The following is a 14986-nucleotide window of genomic DNA, read 5'->3' on the forward strand; positions in this document are numbered from 1 at the left end:
TCACTGACTACACCCAAATCACACACATTCATGCATACTCAGTATCTAGATGTGGTATATACTCACATGCATGCACAACGTTAACACACGCACTTACCCTTCATACCTCAGTTCAAATGCTGTTGTAATGCCCTCAGGCATGGCCAGAAGCCAGGAGTCCTTGATGTGTGTGTGTGTGTGTGTGTGTGTGTGTGTGTGTGTGTGTGTGTGTGTGTGTGCGTGCGTGTGTGTGCGTGTGTGTGTGTGCGTTTGTGCGTGCGTGCGTGTGAGTGTGTCTGTGTTTATCGCCCTCTTCAGGTTCAACAAGCCTTCTCTCAGTGGACACGTGTACACACAGATGCAGTTACTGTATTGTCCTCCAATTCATGTAGCCGTCACACTATCTCCCACCAGTAAACCAACTGACTGACTTCACTACCACCTTCAGAGTGAGTAAGTGAGTTTGTACAGTACATCTCCATGCCTATATCAAATAGAGAAAATTTAAGATTTCAATCATGTTTTCTTTCCTCTTGAAATTATTTTCTATGTCCATAGCACACAATCTTTCTGAAAGTCTACGTTTACATGCACACTAATATTCCAAATATGATGATATTCAGAATTTGATATGGGTTATGTAAACAGCATAATCTGTTTGGATATTCTGAATTAGGCCTTTTTTCCGAAAGGAGCATTTTCAGATTAAGATATGTGGGGTATGCTGATATTATTCAGGTTTTAGGAGCATTCTTTGGCATTCGGAATATGCATCTCAATTGAGGCTTTTACAGCAGTTTACGACACACGGCCTCTTGCCTGTTTACAGCCAGCTCTGTGTGTTGTGCACAAACCAACTATCCGACAGTTTACAGAGATGCATGCCTGAAAGAAATCTCACATTTCTGGTTGGAAGGAGAAACACACCTACTTTTAAACATTATGAAAGACTTGGATATCAAAAGGTTTTTGGATATGCGCAAATATCACAACGCCAACCTTCTCAAGAAGGTGGTTGAAGGAATGAAAGAGGGAGGCAATATTAGTGGAAAATTGTAATATTGTCTTTTTTGGAATAAGGGCAAAAAAGTGAGGACTTATGCATACATTTTGAAACGATTCTTTATACTTTGAGGTCAGTGGCATCTGACACTCTATCTTCCTTTGACTATGCTCTGTGGAAAAAATGTCTGTCTCCCCCCGCTATCCCTAGATGCTTCTTTCTGGCAGTGTGACAACCACCTGTTCTTGTGACCCCATTCATTTCCCTCTCCTCCAGCAATTGCCTACTGATCTACTGTACCCTGCTGTTTTTGGATACTTCATCAACTTCTTGGCTTCTAGCTATCTTCAACACGGCTACAATAATTCAATTTGTATCACATTAACGTTAGTAAGCTGTCTTCCTCTAGCTTCTTGTCCTTGCACTGAAAGTACTGAAATGTAAAAAATCTTGTTTGAAAGAAAACCTTTCTGCTTTTTCTCCTTGGCTCTATTTTCTAATAAAGTTCCTTTTTGTGAAGCATCACAAATGTCTTCACAATTGGACATTTGAAAGCGCTCAAGGACTTTCCACTTGGACTATTGTTACATCTATTTTAAGTCACTCTGGATAGGATCCAGGTAAATACATGTAGTGAAGAGTCGAGAACGCAGTGTAATGAGGCAGAGAGAGAACAAGGAATAGAGTTTGTGTGTGCATGTCTGAGCTTGGAAGAGGAGTTTAAAAGTCAGAGACAGAGTGTGGGTGGTTGTACCTTCAGTGTGTATAGCAGACACGTAGCTCCAGTTGTATCTCTTGACGATGTCCACCATAGCTCTTGCCTGCTGGGCATCTGAAGGCACCACCCGCATAAAGTACTTGTAAAGGCTCTGAAACAATGGAAATAAAAATCAATGAGAAGCAGAGTTATCCAGGAGCATCTAGCACATTCAGTTAAGTAATTCTACATAATTAAATTAAAGTTACTTTAAAGTAGCAGTAATATATTCTCTCTCCAATTCCCCCTCTAATATTTATGACCCTACATCTGTACAACTTGAATGAGCTAGAAGTTTGTCTACATGCGGATGGTCTCACCTTATCGCTGAGGTCCATACTGGTGGCAGAGTAGGCAATCTGTGGTATGTTGAACAGCTGTAGGAGGTTCTGGACCTGGATGGCCACTGAGCTTGACCCCGGCCCAATTAAACCCACAATGGGTTTCTTCCCCCGCATTGGAGTGGCAGAGGGGTCTGCACACTTCATCGTCGGTCCTCCTCCACCTCCACCTCCACCTCCTGCTCTTTCTCCACCCCCTCCCCAGGAAAGTCCTCCACCCCACTCCTCGGCCTCGTCGGAGGAGACCAGCGAGTCCCGTATGAATTCGATGCTCTGCTCCAGAGCCACAGCCGAGTGCCAGCAGGAGTCCCGGATCTCGCAGCCGAGGGAGATGTTGGGAAGGATGTGCGGGTCGGTGTTGATGCGGTCCAGTGTGTGCATCATGGCCTCCACCCTCTGGATGCCGTACTGCTCTCGCACCGCGCCACACTTGCGCTCATGTACCTGCGCAGACAGGGTGGAGGAAGAAATCAAATCAAGTCAAATTGAACTGGTATTTAGATAACAACATTGTCATTGATTGCTTTGATTTATTCAGACACATTTTCATTTTTTAGCAGACTGGATGAACATAATTCTTTAAACTTAGGCTTTTAAATGCTTCCAGTGGTGGATTAATATTGGTTATATATTCACATGGCTGCCATGTTCAAAGAGTTATTTTTTTTCTGTTTGCAATTATCCATAATTGGATGGAAAAAAGCTTAAATGTCAGTGGGTGGCTACAGGTTTCTGGGGAAGCTAATGGAGGCTGAAGGTTCATGGACTCACACAGAGGTACCCATTCTACAAATTGAAAGTGTTCTTTAGCTCTTAATAAGCAGAGTAACATTATAACTCTGAACAATAGATTGCAATTTTTGCCAAAAATTAACTAAAAACTATTAAAACTTCAGTAGGCAACAATGTTTTGGCATCATTGGGCAAAACTTCCATAATAACCTTTCAGCATATTGTAATTTAAGTGTTCTGAGAGAAAGCTAGACTTCTGCACCTCCTCATGGCTCTGTTTTCAGGCGTAAAAACATCTAGCCGGTGTGATGGGAGATTTTGACCAATCACAGGTCATTTCAGAGAGAGAGCGTTCCTATTGGCTGTGCTCCGGCTAGTGAGCAGTGCTTGATATTCCCTCAAGAGATCTCAACATGGCTACCAGGTCACAAACGTTCTCATTTTACAGCTAAAAAGTACACTACAAGATGATTCTGAAAACATTTGAGTCGAGAAATAGGCATTAACGTAACATAATATTGATTCATAATTGATCAGCGCTGCCTAGTTTGACTGTTTGTTCGAAGTTCGCGAGTGAATTACACATAACGTTACCCAAAGTTTACGGTCACAAAAACTCAATTCCTACAACTATGACTCACAAACCATCCTTCAGGCATACACAGACGCAACAACGCAAACTTACCTTGTCAGCAGGAGGCTGATGATGGACGGAGAACAGCGCTCCGATGATGATGTCACCAGGTATGTGTGCTACAACTCGCCGTTCGGACGCAGCAGATTCAGCTCGATCAGATCCCACCCAAATGGACAGAATTAGCAGCAGCCAAAGCATCATCTTGATCCGTTGAGGTAACAAAAGAAGAAGCAGATCTCAAATGTGTCACGTGGAGCCGTCACAGGAAGCTACTTGTCCGAGAAACACCTTTCCTGGCCATGGCCTGAGTTTGTGGCACAGACGAGCTTTTGTAAATTGGATGATTTTGATATATTCCTTTCTTCTGACTTGTCTTTCTCTCCCCCGGATTTCAAGATGGGACCATCACTGCAACAGCTGGGACAGGTGCAGCGGTGCAACCTGGGAAATTCAAAAGAAAAGCTGGGCTAAGTCTCATTGGCTGAAAGAACTTCAGGCTCCCCCAATTATAAGGTAGAGTTGGTTTCCACAGTAACAGGTGACAGACAGACATGTTCACATAAACCTGTGAGCAGAAAAGACTTTGTCAGAATTTTAACATCTTAGTAGGTGCTGGATTTCACAGGAACGCTGGCTACACAGGCTTGTTTGTAGTTTAATAGTTTGATGTATTTACTTCTATAATAATCATTATCTGTAGACACAATCTCTATATTTACTTACGCCTGACAGACCTTCAACATAACATTCATATGAATTCATAATCTTTGATTAAATACGCTTCGACTTTATCATCAGCTCCCAGTTTGATGTTTGTGTGAATCCCATCAATGTATATGTATGTATTAAGACAGGTTTAGTCTATCATATTGTACGCTGTATGGCAAAATGTGGAAATATAGTAACACCTAGGGCTGCAGCGATTACGATACCGATTATTTTCATTACCGATTAATCGGTTAATTTCATTTTCCTCTATAACCCATTTCCATTCACACCCTGTCTTTTTAGCTGCTATTACCAATAAAGAAGACTGAGCTCATATCTTTCACTCTCACTTGACACTGTGTTAGTGTGCACCCATTTCACAGCAAATGTCAATCTCAGCATACTTGATGTTTAATTGAAATGGGGATGCAAACTGTGCAAATGAAATCACCCTAATGAGCATTGCATCGGCCGTTACAGTGACCAACATAATGAGCTGCTGCTGTTTGTTCTTAACGACGCTTAATATGATGACTATAGGATCGGCTCTAGACCAGTAGTCTTGATTTATGTATGAAGGCTTTACAAATTCTGGCCCAGCTTTACGGCCTTGCCCTGTTCCTCTTGGTGCACAGCTCTAAATTACTGCGACTGAGCAGAGTCATCATAGCCAACACTGTGTCAACATAATATCAATAACACAACCGTCCGTAACATCATATCACACCTCGCACTCACTCGTGAATCTATGACACCAACAAGGTCACATAAATCAACTGGCAGTTTCTTTCATTTATTTTCGTTTTGGTCCGAGAAGATACTGCCACTGTTTTAAAGCCATGATGAGCACCAAATAGCATACCGTTCCTCAAATGTCTGCCCCTCAACGCTAACCAAATCAGACTTGGTATGTGATACCTAGTCTCCCGCTGCTCTAATGGTATTATTGTAACGCTGGCTTTTGGGGTGTTCTCTCCAAATTGGGCCCCCTTCCATTGTTATCATTACAGTATAAATTGTTTTCGAGACTGAAACAAATAATTTGGCAAAAACTGTGCATTCAGGGGTATTTTGTATTCCTTTTGTTCTAGGAAAAGAAAGTAGACTATTGCATGTGCCTTATTGTAATAAATTACAGAATGCATCCATTTAATGGCGTAAAAACATAGGTTAGGTAACAGTGAAGTGAATCCCCTTTACAAACTGTGGTCAACCTTTGAGAGGATGATTCAAACAGACGTACAGGGACACATCTTGCTACAAGAAATACACCACCTGTGTTTAACAGTCAGCCAAAAAAGGGGGTGACATCAGTTTCCTCCCCCGAGTAAACTTTAAAGTAGCCATCCCTCTGCATTAATGGGCCGGTCTCATAATTTGCTTAACCTCAGAGCTAACACAAACACTTTACTTCACTGCAATGGAGCATTTTAATTGACCGTAAACAGCAGGGGAGCTGGGACAGTTTAGACAGCAGAGGATGGCATCCACTGCTTATGCAAAACAGGATCAAGGTCGTGACAGGGATGTTGGTGGTTAGCTGAGTGGGGAATGGGGAGGAGGGAGGGAGGGAGGGAGAGAAATGAAGGTGGATTGTAGTGAAATATAGAAATAGAGGATGAGAGGGACACGGAGGTATAGGGAAAGAAACAGCGCATTGGATGAAAAGACAGAAAATGCAGGAGAGAGAAGGAAAGAGGGAAAGGTAGTGGGGAAAGAAATGAGACAGGGGAAGTGCATGGAGAAAGAGGTAGAGGAGGAGAGATAGAGCCAGAGAGGGAGATAAGAACGGAGACAGAAGGAGAAGGAGAGAGTGATAAAAAGAGGCATCCAGGGACAGAGAGTCTCACTGAACGTAATTAACATGACAGTGTCAGGAAGGCAACAGGGCTAACTGCTGCTCCAATAATGAACAAATCAAACAAAACTCAGCTCACACACACATACGCTCTGTCTCCACCAATGACGCAATGGTGTCTCGGTCTCCCATTCTCCATATCTACTGGCGCATTAACATAAAGATCAGATTTTTTTTTAACTCTCCTCACTTCAAATTGCACTGCTATAAGACACATTCCCACTCACCAAAGACAAGCCACTGTTTCATTTGCAATCCTCCAGCGTGCCTCTCTCACACAGTCACATACATGCTGTGTCTCTCTGTCACGCTCCCCCCTCTGCGTCTCTCTGTTGTTGCGTAGGCCTAACTGTAGCTGAGAGGAAAAGAAAAATCAAATCCTCATTCCCTAAACAAACATCTCGCACACGCCATTAGGCATTTACATCTCAAGTTCTATCCAAACTACGCACAAGGGCATTATAAAACCGTCCAAATCAACTTTTACACAGACATAAACAGACAACATGGGCAGAGACAAACACTCTCCCTCCTTCCCTCTCTGTCTTGCTTTAATTCAATGAGTTTCATTAGTGCTGCTAGTGCTGACACACTGTTTTATGTGTTGAGAAAGCATTGAATTTACTGCGCATTAAACAGAGGCAATAACAATTACAATTTATCTAAAAGAATCCCCTTCTGCGCAAACACTTATTTTCCTCTATCTTGTTCTGTATGACGCACAGATGTGTTGGTAATTAATGATGGGGCAGCGTCTGGACTTTTTCAAAATAGACTGTCAAATGCTCTTTTCGTCATCCGAGCAGCTTGATTTTGATTGTGAAAACTTTTCTTACTGCATCTGCTTTCTTCGACAGGTTAAATGAGAGGAAAAAGAAAGAGACATCAGGACACACACTGACAGTAATTTGCCACAAACGAGACATAAACATGCTAATGGAAAATGCACGCGTGTTGAATGCCCAATGATGGATGTGCATTCACCCGCATTATGTTAAGAGTTAGCAAGATCTTTCATCATCCTCTTGACGCGTGCACTTCTCACAGTGATGTGCTACCAGCAGAAAACGTAGTGATAAATGGAGTACCAGCATAAGAGTAAGACATTTTTAACAGGCTATACACATCTTTACCTAATAGACTATGTCCGTGTCTTTCTGTGAATAATAGACATACCGCCTTCTGATCACAGAAGAAAACTCAGGGGCATGAATGTTCAACAGAAACACAGAGCAAATAGGCACACTCAACCGATACCATAGTGATTCTCACATTTTTTTCTGGCAACTAAAATGGGTCATACTGCCTTTTTTTTAAGGAGGCAGCAATATTTTGGGAAGCTTCACTGGGCAGGCTTTTGCTGAGTGGGCATGTGACAATGTGTCTCCATGTGCCTCTTGTTCCCAAGTGGACAGAGGTACAATTTTTTGCACCTGAGCCCCAGGAAACAAGGTGTTTCAGCATGTTTTTGGAAAAAGTTTAAAGCTTTATTTTGATCATCTCTAACTGCTGCCTTGTTTTTGGAATTATCTAAATGTCACTTGGAGCTGTTCCTGGTGCTCAGACCACAGACATCACGAAGGCTCGGAGACGTCAACACTGACAATATTCAGATCTCTTGTGTATCTTCCCTGACTGCTGCAGCCAAATAGATTTTCCTTAGGGATGCACCGATACTGATACCGGATCAGATATTGGGCCGATACTGACCGCATCATAACTACTTCACAGACACGGAGCGGAGAGAGGACCTCAACTCAACAACGCTATCTCATGACAAGTTACCGCGGCAGTGCTACTTTTGGCGGAGTTTTCTCCTCCATTCTCCAGTAAACTTGCGGCGGCGACGCACTTTGAGTTCAGGCTGGTGCACGCCAAGGGCAGAGTACAAGCAGGGAGGCGGGGATGCATCTGATTGGTTCTTTCCAAGCGAACTGCAAGGCAGTGATTGGTAGACGTTTTTACAGGATTACAGCAGCTACAGATGACGGCTCTTTTCCGGTCCTTTTTCAGCGCTCATAAGTAATGGATCTCTGTCGGGGCGTAAAGACCATTTCAACCATTATAACAAATAGTGTATACTGGATAACATCGTCAACCGTGCCTTTAAGTTTCTCCTGTTTACGTTTTGGCTAATTTGTGGCTGCATTAAAAAGGTTACACTTGAACTGTAATTCCTCTTAATTTTGAAGATTTTTACCAAGTTGCTGGATTTATTATTTTAATAATAAAGAACAATTCAGTAAATGTATATATATGCATTTATTTGTTACATTTTGTTATACAAAGTTAGTTAGGAAAAGGATGTTCAAGTCAGTCTTGATGTCGCCTTATACATAAAAGAATGATCCCAGTCACATCCACACAGCGAGGCATACAGCTTATTAAATAAACACTGGTATCGGATCAGTACTCTGTATCGGATCGGTACTCGATATCGGTCGATACCCAAAGCCCAGGTATCGCTATCGGGACTGAAAAAGTCTGATAGGTGCATCCCTAATTTTCCTCAGTCATTCTATCTAATTAAACAAGTCTTAATAAATATTTAATGTATCATATTGAATGACCTTAACGGACAATAAAGGGCAGGAAGATGTCAAACCCCATTAAAAACTCTCTGAACCAAATTCAGTATAATGTTAAAGCCAATATCTACATCACATAGGCAACATGTCACTTTAAACGTGCTGCTGAGAACTGTTGACCCCCTATGGGAATATCATACAGTCTCAATAATGCATGCATGTGTAGAGATTGTCATCAGGGAGTGTGCCAACAACACAGTAACGACTTTACCTGCTGCAGCAGCACAGACAAGGTGTGACACAGCCTTACTCTCCCAAAACAAGCTGTGACCTTAAATCACTTCATCCTGCTGATGTTTCAACAAGGACTTTGCAGCCTCTTCCACTGGCATCCTCTTCTCCATCATCCTCATTTTGACTTTACATTTTTTTTTTTTATATTGTGTTTTCGTTGATGCATGCATCCCGTATAAAAGGAAATTCATTGACTGATGTAATATGTTTGTACATGCAGCGTCTCGTCCAACTGGCTCTTTTTCTCTCCAAGGAGAAATAAAACAACAATGACTGGCGCAGCATCCGTCAACCGCAATGGGAGATCAGAGTCCATCATTTGCACCGATTCAAACACACACTCATACACGAATTTTTTGTATTTATTTTTTTTAAAAACAAGCGAATGGTGCAAAGCATGACAGAGACACCGTCTGAAATGAACATGGCCACAGCATGCACAGATGAAAAACGGGTTTCTGATCCCCCCTCTGTCTTATTGGCATGTCTGTATCTCCTATACATCAGAGCAACTGGCTGCTCTCTTTTTTAACTAGGTTACATCATAATATAACCTTATCATATAATTCAAGGATAACTAGTCCAACAAGTAAGTCCCTTTATGAATACTGCATGAACAATAGGTAATATCAAAGTGCGACAAAATCACTCTGAGCAGAATATTGAGTAGTAAGTCTGCAGAAAGGGTATATTTCTGCAAACTCCTCTACTGTAAACCTTACCTTGTATTAATCTATATGCCTCTCCGGCGTCAGCAGCACGGTCCCTGCTTGATAATGAGGTTGCAAGTTGCTGTCACAGAGAGAAGAGCTACTGCCGATGTGTGTAGTCCAATGTCAAACACACAGCTGCCTCTGATTGCTGTGCAGCCTCCGAGCTCCCTCCGTTTTCCAGTCACGCACACCTGAGTCTGTCTCCAAACACTTCACTCCTTCATCCCTCCCCTTTTCCTCTCCTCTCCTCTGCTCCTCCTCTACTCCTCAGCCCCCCATCCCCATCCCCATCCCACCTCTCTCTCTCTGCTAGTTTTACCCTTATTTCCCCTCTTCTCGTCCATCCCTTTTCCAACTCTCCATCTTTATAAATAAATGTATCCTCCAGCAGCTCATTTTACCCTTAATTTTTTCCTCTCTGCTAAAACTAGTGATGGGAATTCCGGCTCTTTTTAATGAGCCAGATCATTTGGCTCAGCTCACCAAAGAAGAGCCAACTCTTTCGGCTCCCAAACTCGGCTCTTTGATTTACCACTTCTGCCTTTTATAGTTCAGCCAAATTTAGCGCTGTTTTGATCTATGATTACTATGTGTGCAGATATATCACTTAAATTATTCAATTTAGTTATACTAAACCTTATAATTTCCAGAATAATATAATTTTACATGCTGCTTCGTTTCCGACTGTCACTCATCTTGTCTGCTATTCGTGCATCGCACCGCACCGCAACACAACGCACCGCAGCGCACCGCAACGCAGCGAAATGCACCGCAGCACACCTCAGCGCGACGCATCGGAACGCACCGCATCGGAACGCACCGCATCGGAACGCGACGCATCGGAACGCACCGCATCGGAACGCGACGCATCGGAACGCACCGCATCGGAACGCACCGCATCGGAACGCGACGCATCGGAACGCATCGCATCGGAACGCACCGCATCGGAACGCACCGCATCGCCCCTAATTTTTCCTCTCGCTAAAACACCCACCTTTTCATTTAGCTTCCACTCCTCTCTTCTCTTCTCCATCCCTTGGGTCTTTTAGTTTGAACATTTCTTTCACCTCATCTATCTTGCCTTATCCTCCTCTCCTTCATCTATATGTCTTCCTACCTGATGTGGTGAGAAGTGAGGACCAACTAGAAACAATCCTTGTTTGTAAGACTAGACAAGTCGTAATATTACGAGAATAAAGTCATAGGTTTACGAGAAAATGTTTTAATATTATGATAATAAAGTCATAATATTATAAAGTAGTATTTTTACGTGTTATTTTCTTTTTTTCTCGTAAAGTTATGACTTTATTCTGTAAATCTCTGATGTTTTTCCCCTCAATGTGGCCCTAATACTCCGTAGTACGCTTGCCCTTTGGCCCTCACTGCATTATGGTAAGTGTCCACAGGGGCGTTTTTTATCGCGAGGGGACGCGACGCTTCCCAACATTGGACGCTTGGTGTGCTGTCCCTAGAAACAAGGCACTCGGCTCCTGATTGGACGAACGCTTTCCCGCCGTTGGCTGCTGCTCCCAGCTTTCAAACCGGAACCAGTATGGAGGCTCGTTTGGAAACTTTCTTCTCTTATTTCAAGTAAATAGTTCACTGAAATGTGTTTCTGAAAATATTTGAGGCGAGAAATAACCCATGCAGTTGCTGAATCTGTCTTTATTTTAGATCGACAACGTTTAGTTTAAAAGATTATCGGGAGTTTCGAGAGGCGGCAAGTCGCGTCGGACGCCCATGATTTACATAAAGTAGCCAGGACCTCAACTTTATGCAAATAAGGAGCGGGCGTCGTGACGCCTAGTCTCTCAAATCGGGACGCCATGCTACCAGGATGCATTGCGCGGCTGCTTGCATAGACAATGAATGGGGAGCATGGAAAGCACGGAGCCTGTGGACACGTACCGTTAGACTGATATATTATATACTTAGACTATAAACTGTGTTACCTTCATCACAATGATTAAATGTTTTGCGGCTCCAGACAGATTTTTTTTTCTTCTTCTTTGCCTAAAATGTCTCTTTTGATAGTAAAGGTTGCTGACCCCTGGACTAGTTGGACGTTAGCACTAGATAGTATAAATTCTTCAGCAGACGTTACTTCAATGTTAAAGTCAGTTTCTCCATCAATTTGTGGTTCCTCTTCCCCCCAAACTCCACTTTTCTCCCACCTTAAACGTCAACAAATCGTCTTCTGCGATGCTTAACCTCGATCCAAAATCTCACTATTACAACAACCAATATCTCTACAACAGCTGTAAAGGAGACACTATTTGATGCAGGGTACAGATTTCGACATTACACCTGTAAGGTCACGGGTTCGAGTGTCATTCAGCCAATCAGAGCTGAGATCAGGTTTCTTGTCTCAATTTCAATTCAATAAGCTTTATTGACAAGAATATATATAACTGGTCTAAATTCAAACGTATAAATGTTCATAGGCTACATTATACATTTTATTATACATAATATTTTATTATGCATATTATACATAAAGCGTCTCGAGATAACTTCTGTTATGATTTGACGCTATATAAAAATAAATGTAATTGAATTGAATAAATATATTATTATTATTATTATTATTATTATTATTATTATTATTATTATTAATATTAATAATAACAATTATTATTATTATTATTATTATTATTATTATTATTATTATTATTATCTAATATTATTATTATTATTATTATTATTATTATTATTATTATTATTATTATTATTATTATTATATGATGCATAAAGTATTGCCAAAGCGTGTTGTAGAAGGTTCATATTTTGTAGGCTATATTATTAAATCGAGCCAGCAGAGGGAACAACACACAGATGGAGACACACACAGAGAAACAGTGAAAACTGTGCAGCCTGATGGATTTGTGTGACTATATTACAAATATTGTTTCCGTGGTATCCCACTGCTTTGTAGGATGAAGGTGGACTGTCTCTGATCAAAAAGACATCAGAGAGGTGATCTGTGGTCTGGGAATAATGATGCAATGGAGATGATCGATAACATTTGAAGTTTCATAGCGGTCACAGGAGTAAAGAGCCATTAACCTGTAGGCTATAAGCTTACAGCTTCATCTGGCGTCCACTTAAAAGACCCACAGAGATCAAATCATTAAAGATAAAATAAAAATCAATACAAATCTAATGGAAACATCCTGCTCATCCTTGCAAACGTCTCCATCCATATAAAACTGACACTGACAGCAACGACGGTCTATTGCAGGTTTTGCACGAAAATAGACTTGTTTGCATAGCTTATTTTTAATGGCATTTAATTTGACTATTGACGAGAATCAATAATTATGAAAATGCTAAATGGATAAACTATAAAATGGAAACATTTTTCCCTTTTTTGCCTCAACTCTGGGGAATTTGTTTTGGAAATTTGTCTTTGCATGCAAAAAAAGGGCTAAATATTCCCATGCAAAATAAAATAAATCGACTCCAGTGATACTGTAGCATATCACTATAACGTTGCAGTAGAAGGAAGGAATTATAGGAGATTAAAAAAGAGCATATGTCGCCATCAGCTCTCAGTGAGTAGCCTATCTATAGACACCTTTTCTCACAGGAATATTATAATAGTGATTATTTGTCCCCTTGTTTCAATCACTTTGATGTGCATTGAACTTGACTGCTTTAGGAGGAATAAATGCATGAGAAATTGTCTTTACTCGGTGTCATGACACTCCATCCACGAAAAGAGAAGTTGCATACCTTTGCATGTAGGACAGGTGAATAATGCTCCTGGAGAAACACAGCATCCCTCACGCGTCCATCAGCGCATCATGCTGTCTGTCGGTAATCTACTTTTTCACTATGGCAACAAATGAGCCCCCCTGTCCTCTCTCTCTCTCTCTCTCTCTCTCTCTCTCCTCCTCCAATGAGGATGCTCTGCTCGCGTCACAGGTCATCCATCCTCCCTCTCTCTCTCTCTCTCTGTCTCTGTCTCTCTCTCTCTCTCTTTCTCTCTCTCTCTCTCTGGATATCACACCTACCTCCAAGATACCATCTGGAGATATTATGATAGAGAGTAGCCCAGGAGGAAGAATGAGAGATGGAGGGAGAGACAGAGACAGGGAGAGGAGAGGAGAGGAGGGGTAGCTATGGGATAGAAGGGTTTTAGAGCTTTGCTATGACAAGGCTTGGATTAATTTGCCAGCCAAATGCATTTGGGATTAGCAGACCATTAAAAGAGCATAGACATAGCAGGCTACACACACACAACTACACGAATTCACACACTGTCTTTCTCACACACACACACACACACACACACACACACACACACACACAAACACACACACATGCAGGCTGGATGCAGCTTTAGCTGATGCAGTGATAGCCTTACTAACCCTGACCTCTATGTCTCTCTCTCTCTCTTTCTCTCTCTCTGTGTGGGACAGGCAAACATACTATAAACAGATTCTCTCTCTCACACACACACACACACACATACACACACTATCTCACATTATAATAATGTGTGTTGAGGTAGTAGACCTTAATCCCACTTTTTATGTTTTCATGAGCCATAACAAAACCAGTCCACGAATGCTCAATTACCAACCAGGCAAAGCAGGCAACTGTCAATCAATCAATCAATCATTTATACATTTATTTGTATAGCACTTTACAATTATCAAAAGGTACCCAAAGTGCTTTATATTAACATCAAGAAATAACAGGAATAACAACATAACATATCATAAAATCATAAAAAGGTACATAAAAAGCACAGGAGAAATGTCACAGCGCTAGGTATTAAAAGCCAATCTAAATAAAATAGTCTTGAGTTTAGATATAAAAAGTACTAGGTCAGCGATGGTGTGTATATCAGGGGGTTACTTGTTCCATAGTTTAGGAGCAGCGACAGCAAAAGCACGATCACCCCACAGCTTATACCTCGACCTTGGGACTTCTAAAAAAAGTTGACCCGATGACCGCAAAGCTCTGTTATGCTCGCTGTCACAGAACCCCACACCCTCAGGAAGGCCCCAAAGGCCCCATGTTGACTTTTTTTTGTTTGTATTTTTACCTTGAGGTCTTTTGAAAGGGCCATGTGTCAAAATGTAGTTTTAATACCTTTAACATCACAGTTGATATTATGCTTGCCTGTTGTATATTTCTTAAACAAATGTGCATTTCATCAACTTCTAAAGGAACAGTGTGTTAACATTTTCAGGGGATCTATTAGCAGAAGTGGAATATAATATTTATAGCTATGTTTTCTTTAGTGTATAATCACCTGAAACTAATAATCGTTGTGTTTTCGTTAGTTTAGTATGAGCCATTCATATCTACATAGGGAGCAGGTCCTCTTCACGGAGACCGCCATGTTTTGCTCCGCCATGTTTCTACAACGAAACACTGGCTCTAGCGAGAACCTTTTGCGTTCGGCACAGCTCACTTTTCACC

At 41.5% G+C, this 14986-nt stretch overlaps 1 protein-coding gene across 4 annotated transcripts in view; it reads right to left on the bottom strand.

Moving 5' to 3' along the window:
* Positions 1–13834, bottom strand: part of grm5b (glutamate receptor, metabotropic 5b) — a 77698-nt gene extending 63864 nt beyond the window's left edge. The window contains exons 1-5 of one of the 4 annotated variants that reach the window (XM_037775942.1): positions 9560–10262; positions 6243–6370; positions 3498–3890; positions 2060–2524; positions 1737–1851 (exon numbers count right to left, since the gene is read on the bottom strand). In XM_037775942.1, the coding sequence (XP_037631870.1) occupies positions 1737–1851; positions 2060–2524; positions 3498–3650 (733 nt within the window). In that variant the 5' untranslated portion in view covers positions 3651–3890; positions 6243–6370; positions 9560–10262. Of the gene's footprint in view, positions 1–1736; positions 1852–2059; positions 2525–3497; positions 3891–6242; positions 6371–9559; positions 10263–10544; positions 10722–13285 lie in introns of those variants that run through there. The other 3 variants (XM_037775941.1, XM_037775943.1, XM_037775940.1) reach the window with 3 other exon arrangements.
* Between the last annotated feature and the right edge of the window lie 1152 nt (positions 13835–14986).

This window comes from Sebastes umbrosus, chromosome 7 (assembly GCF_015220745.1).
Source record: "Sebastes umbrosus isolate fSebUmb1 chromosome 7, fSebUmb1.pri, whole genome shotgun sequence".
In the NCBI taxonomy this organism is placed as follows: Eukaryota; Metazoa; Chordata; class Actinopteri; order Perciformes; family Sebastidae; genus Sebastes; species Sebastes umbrosus.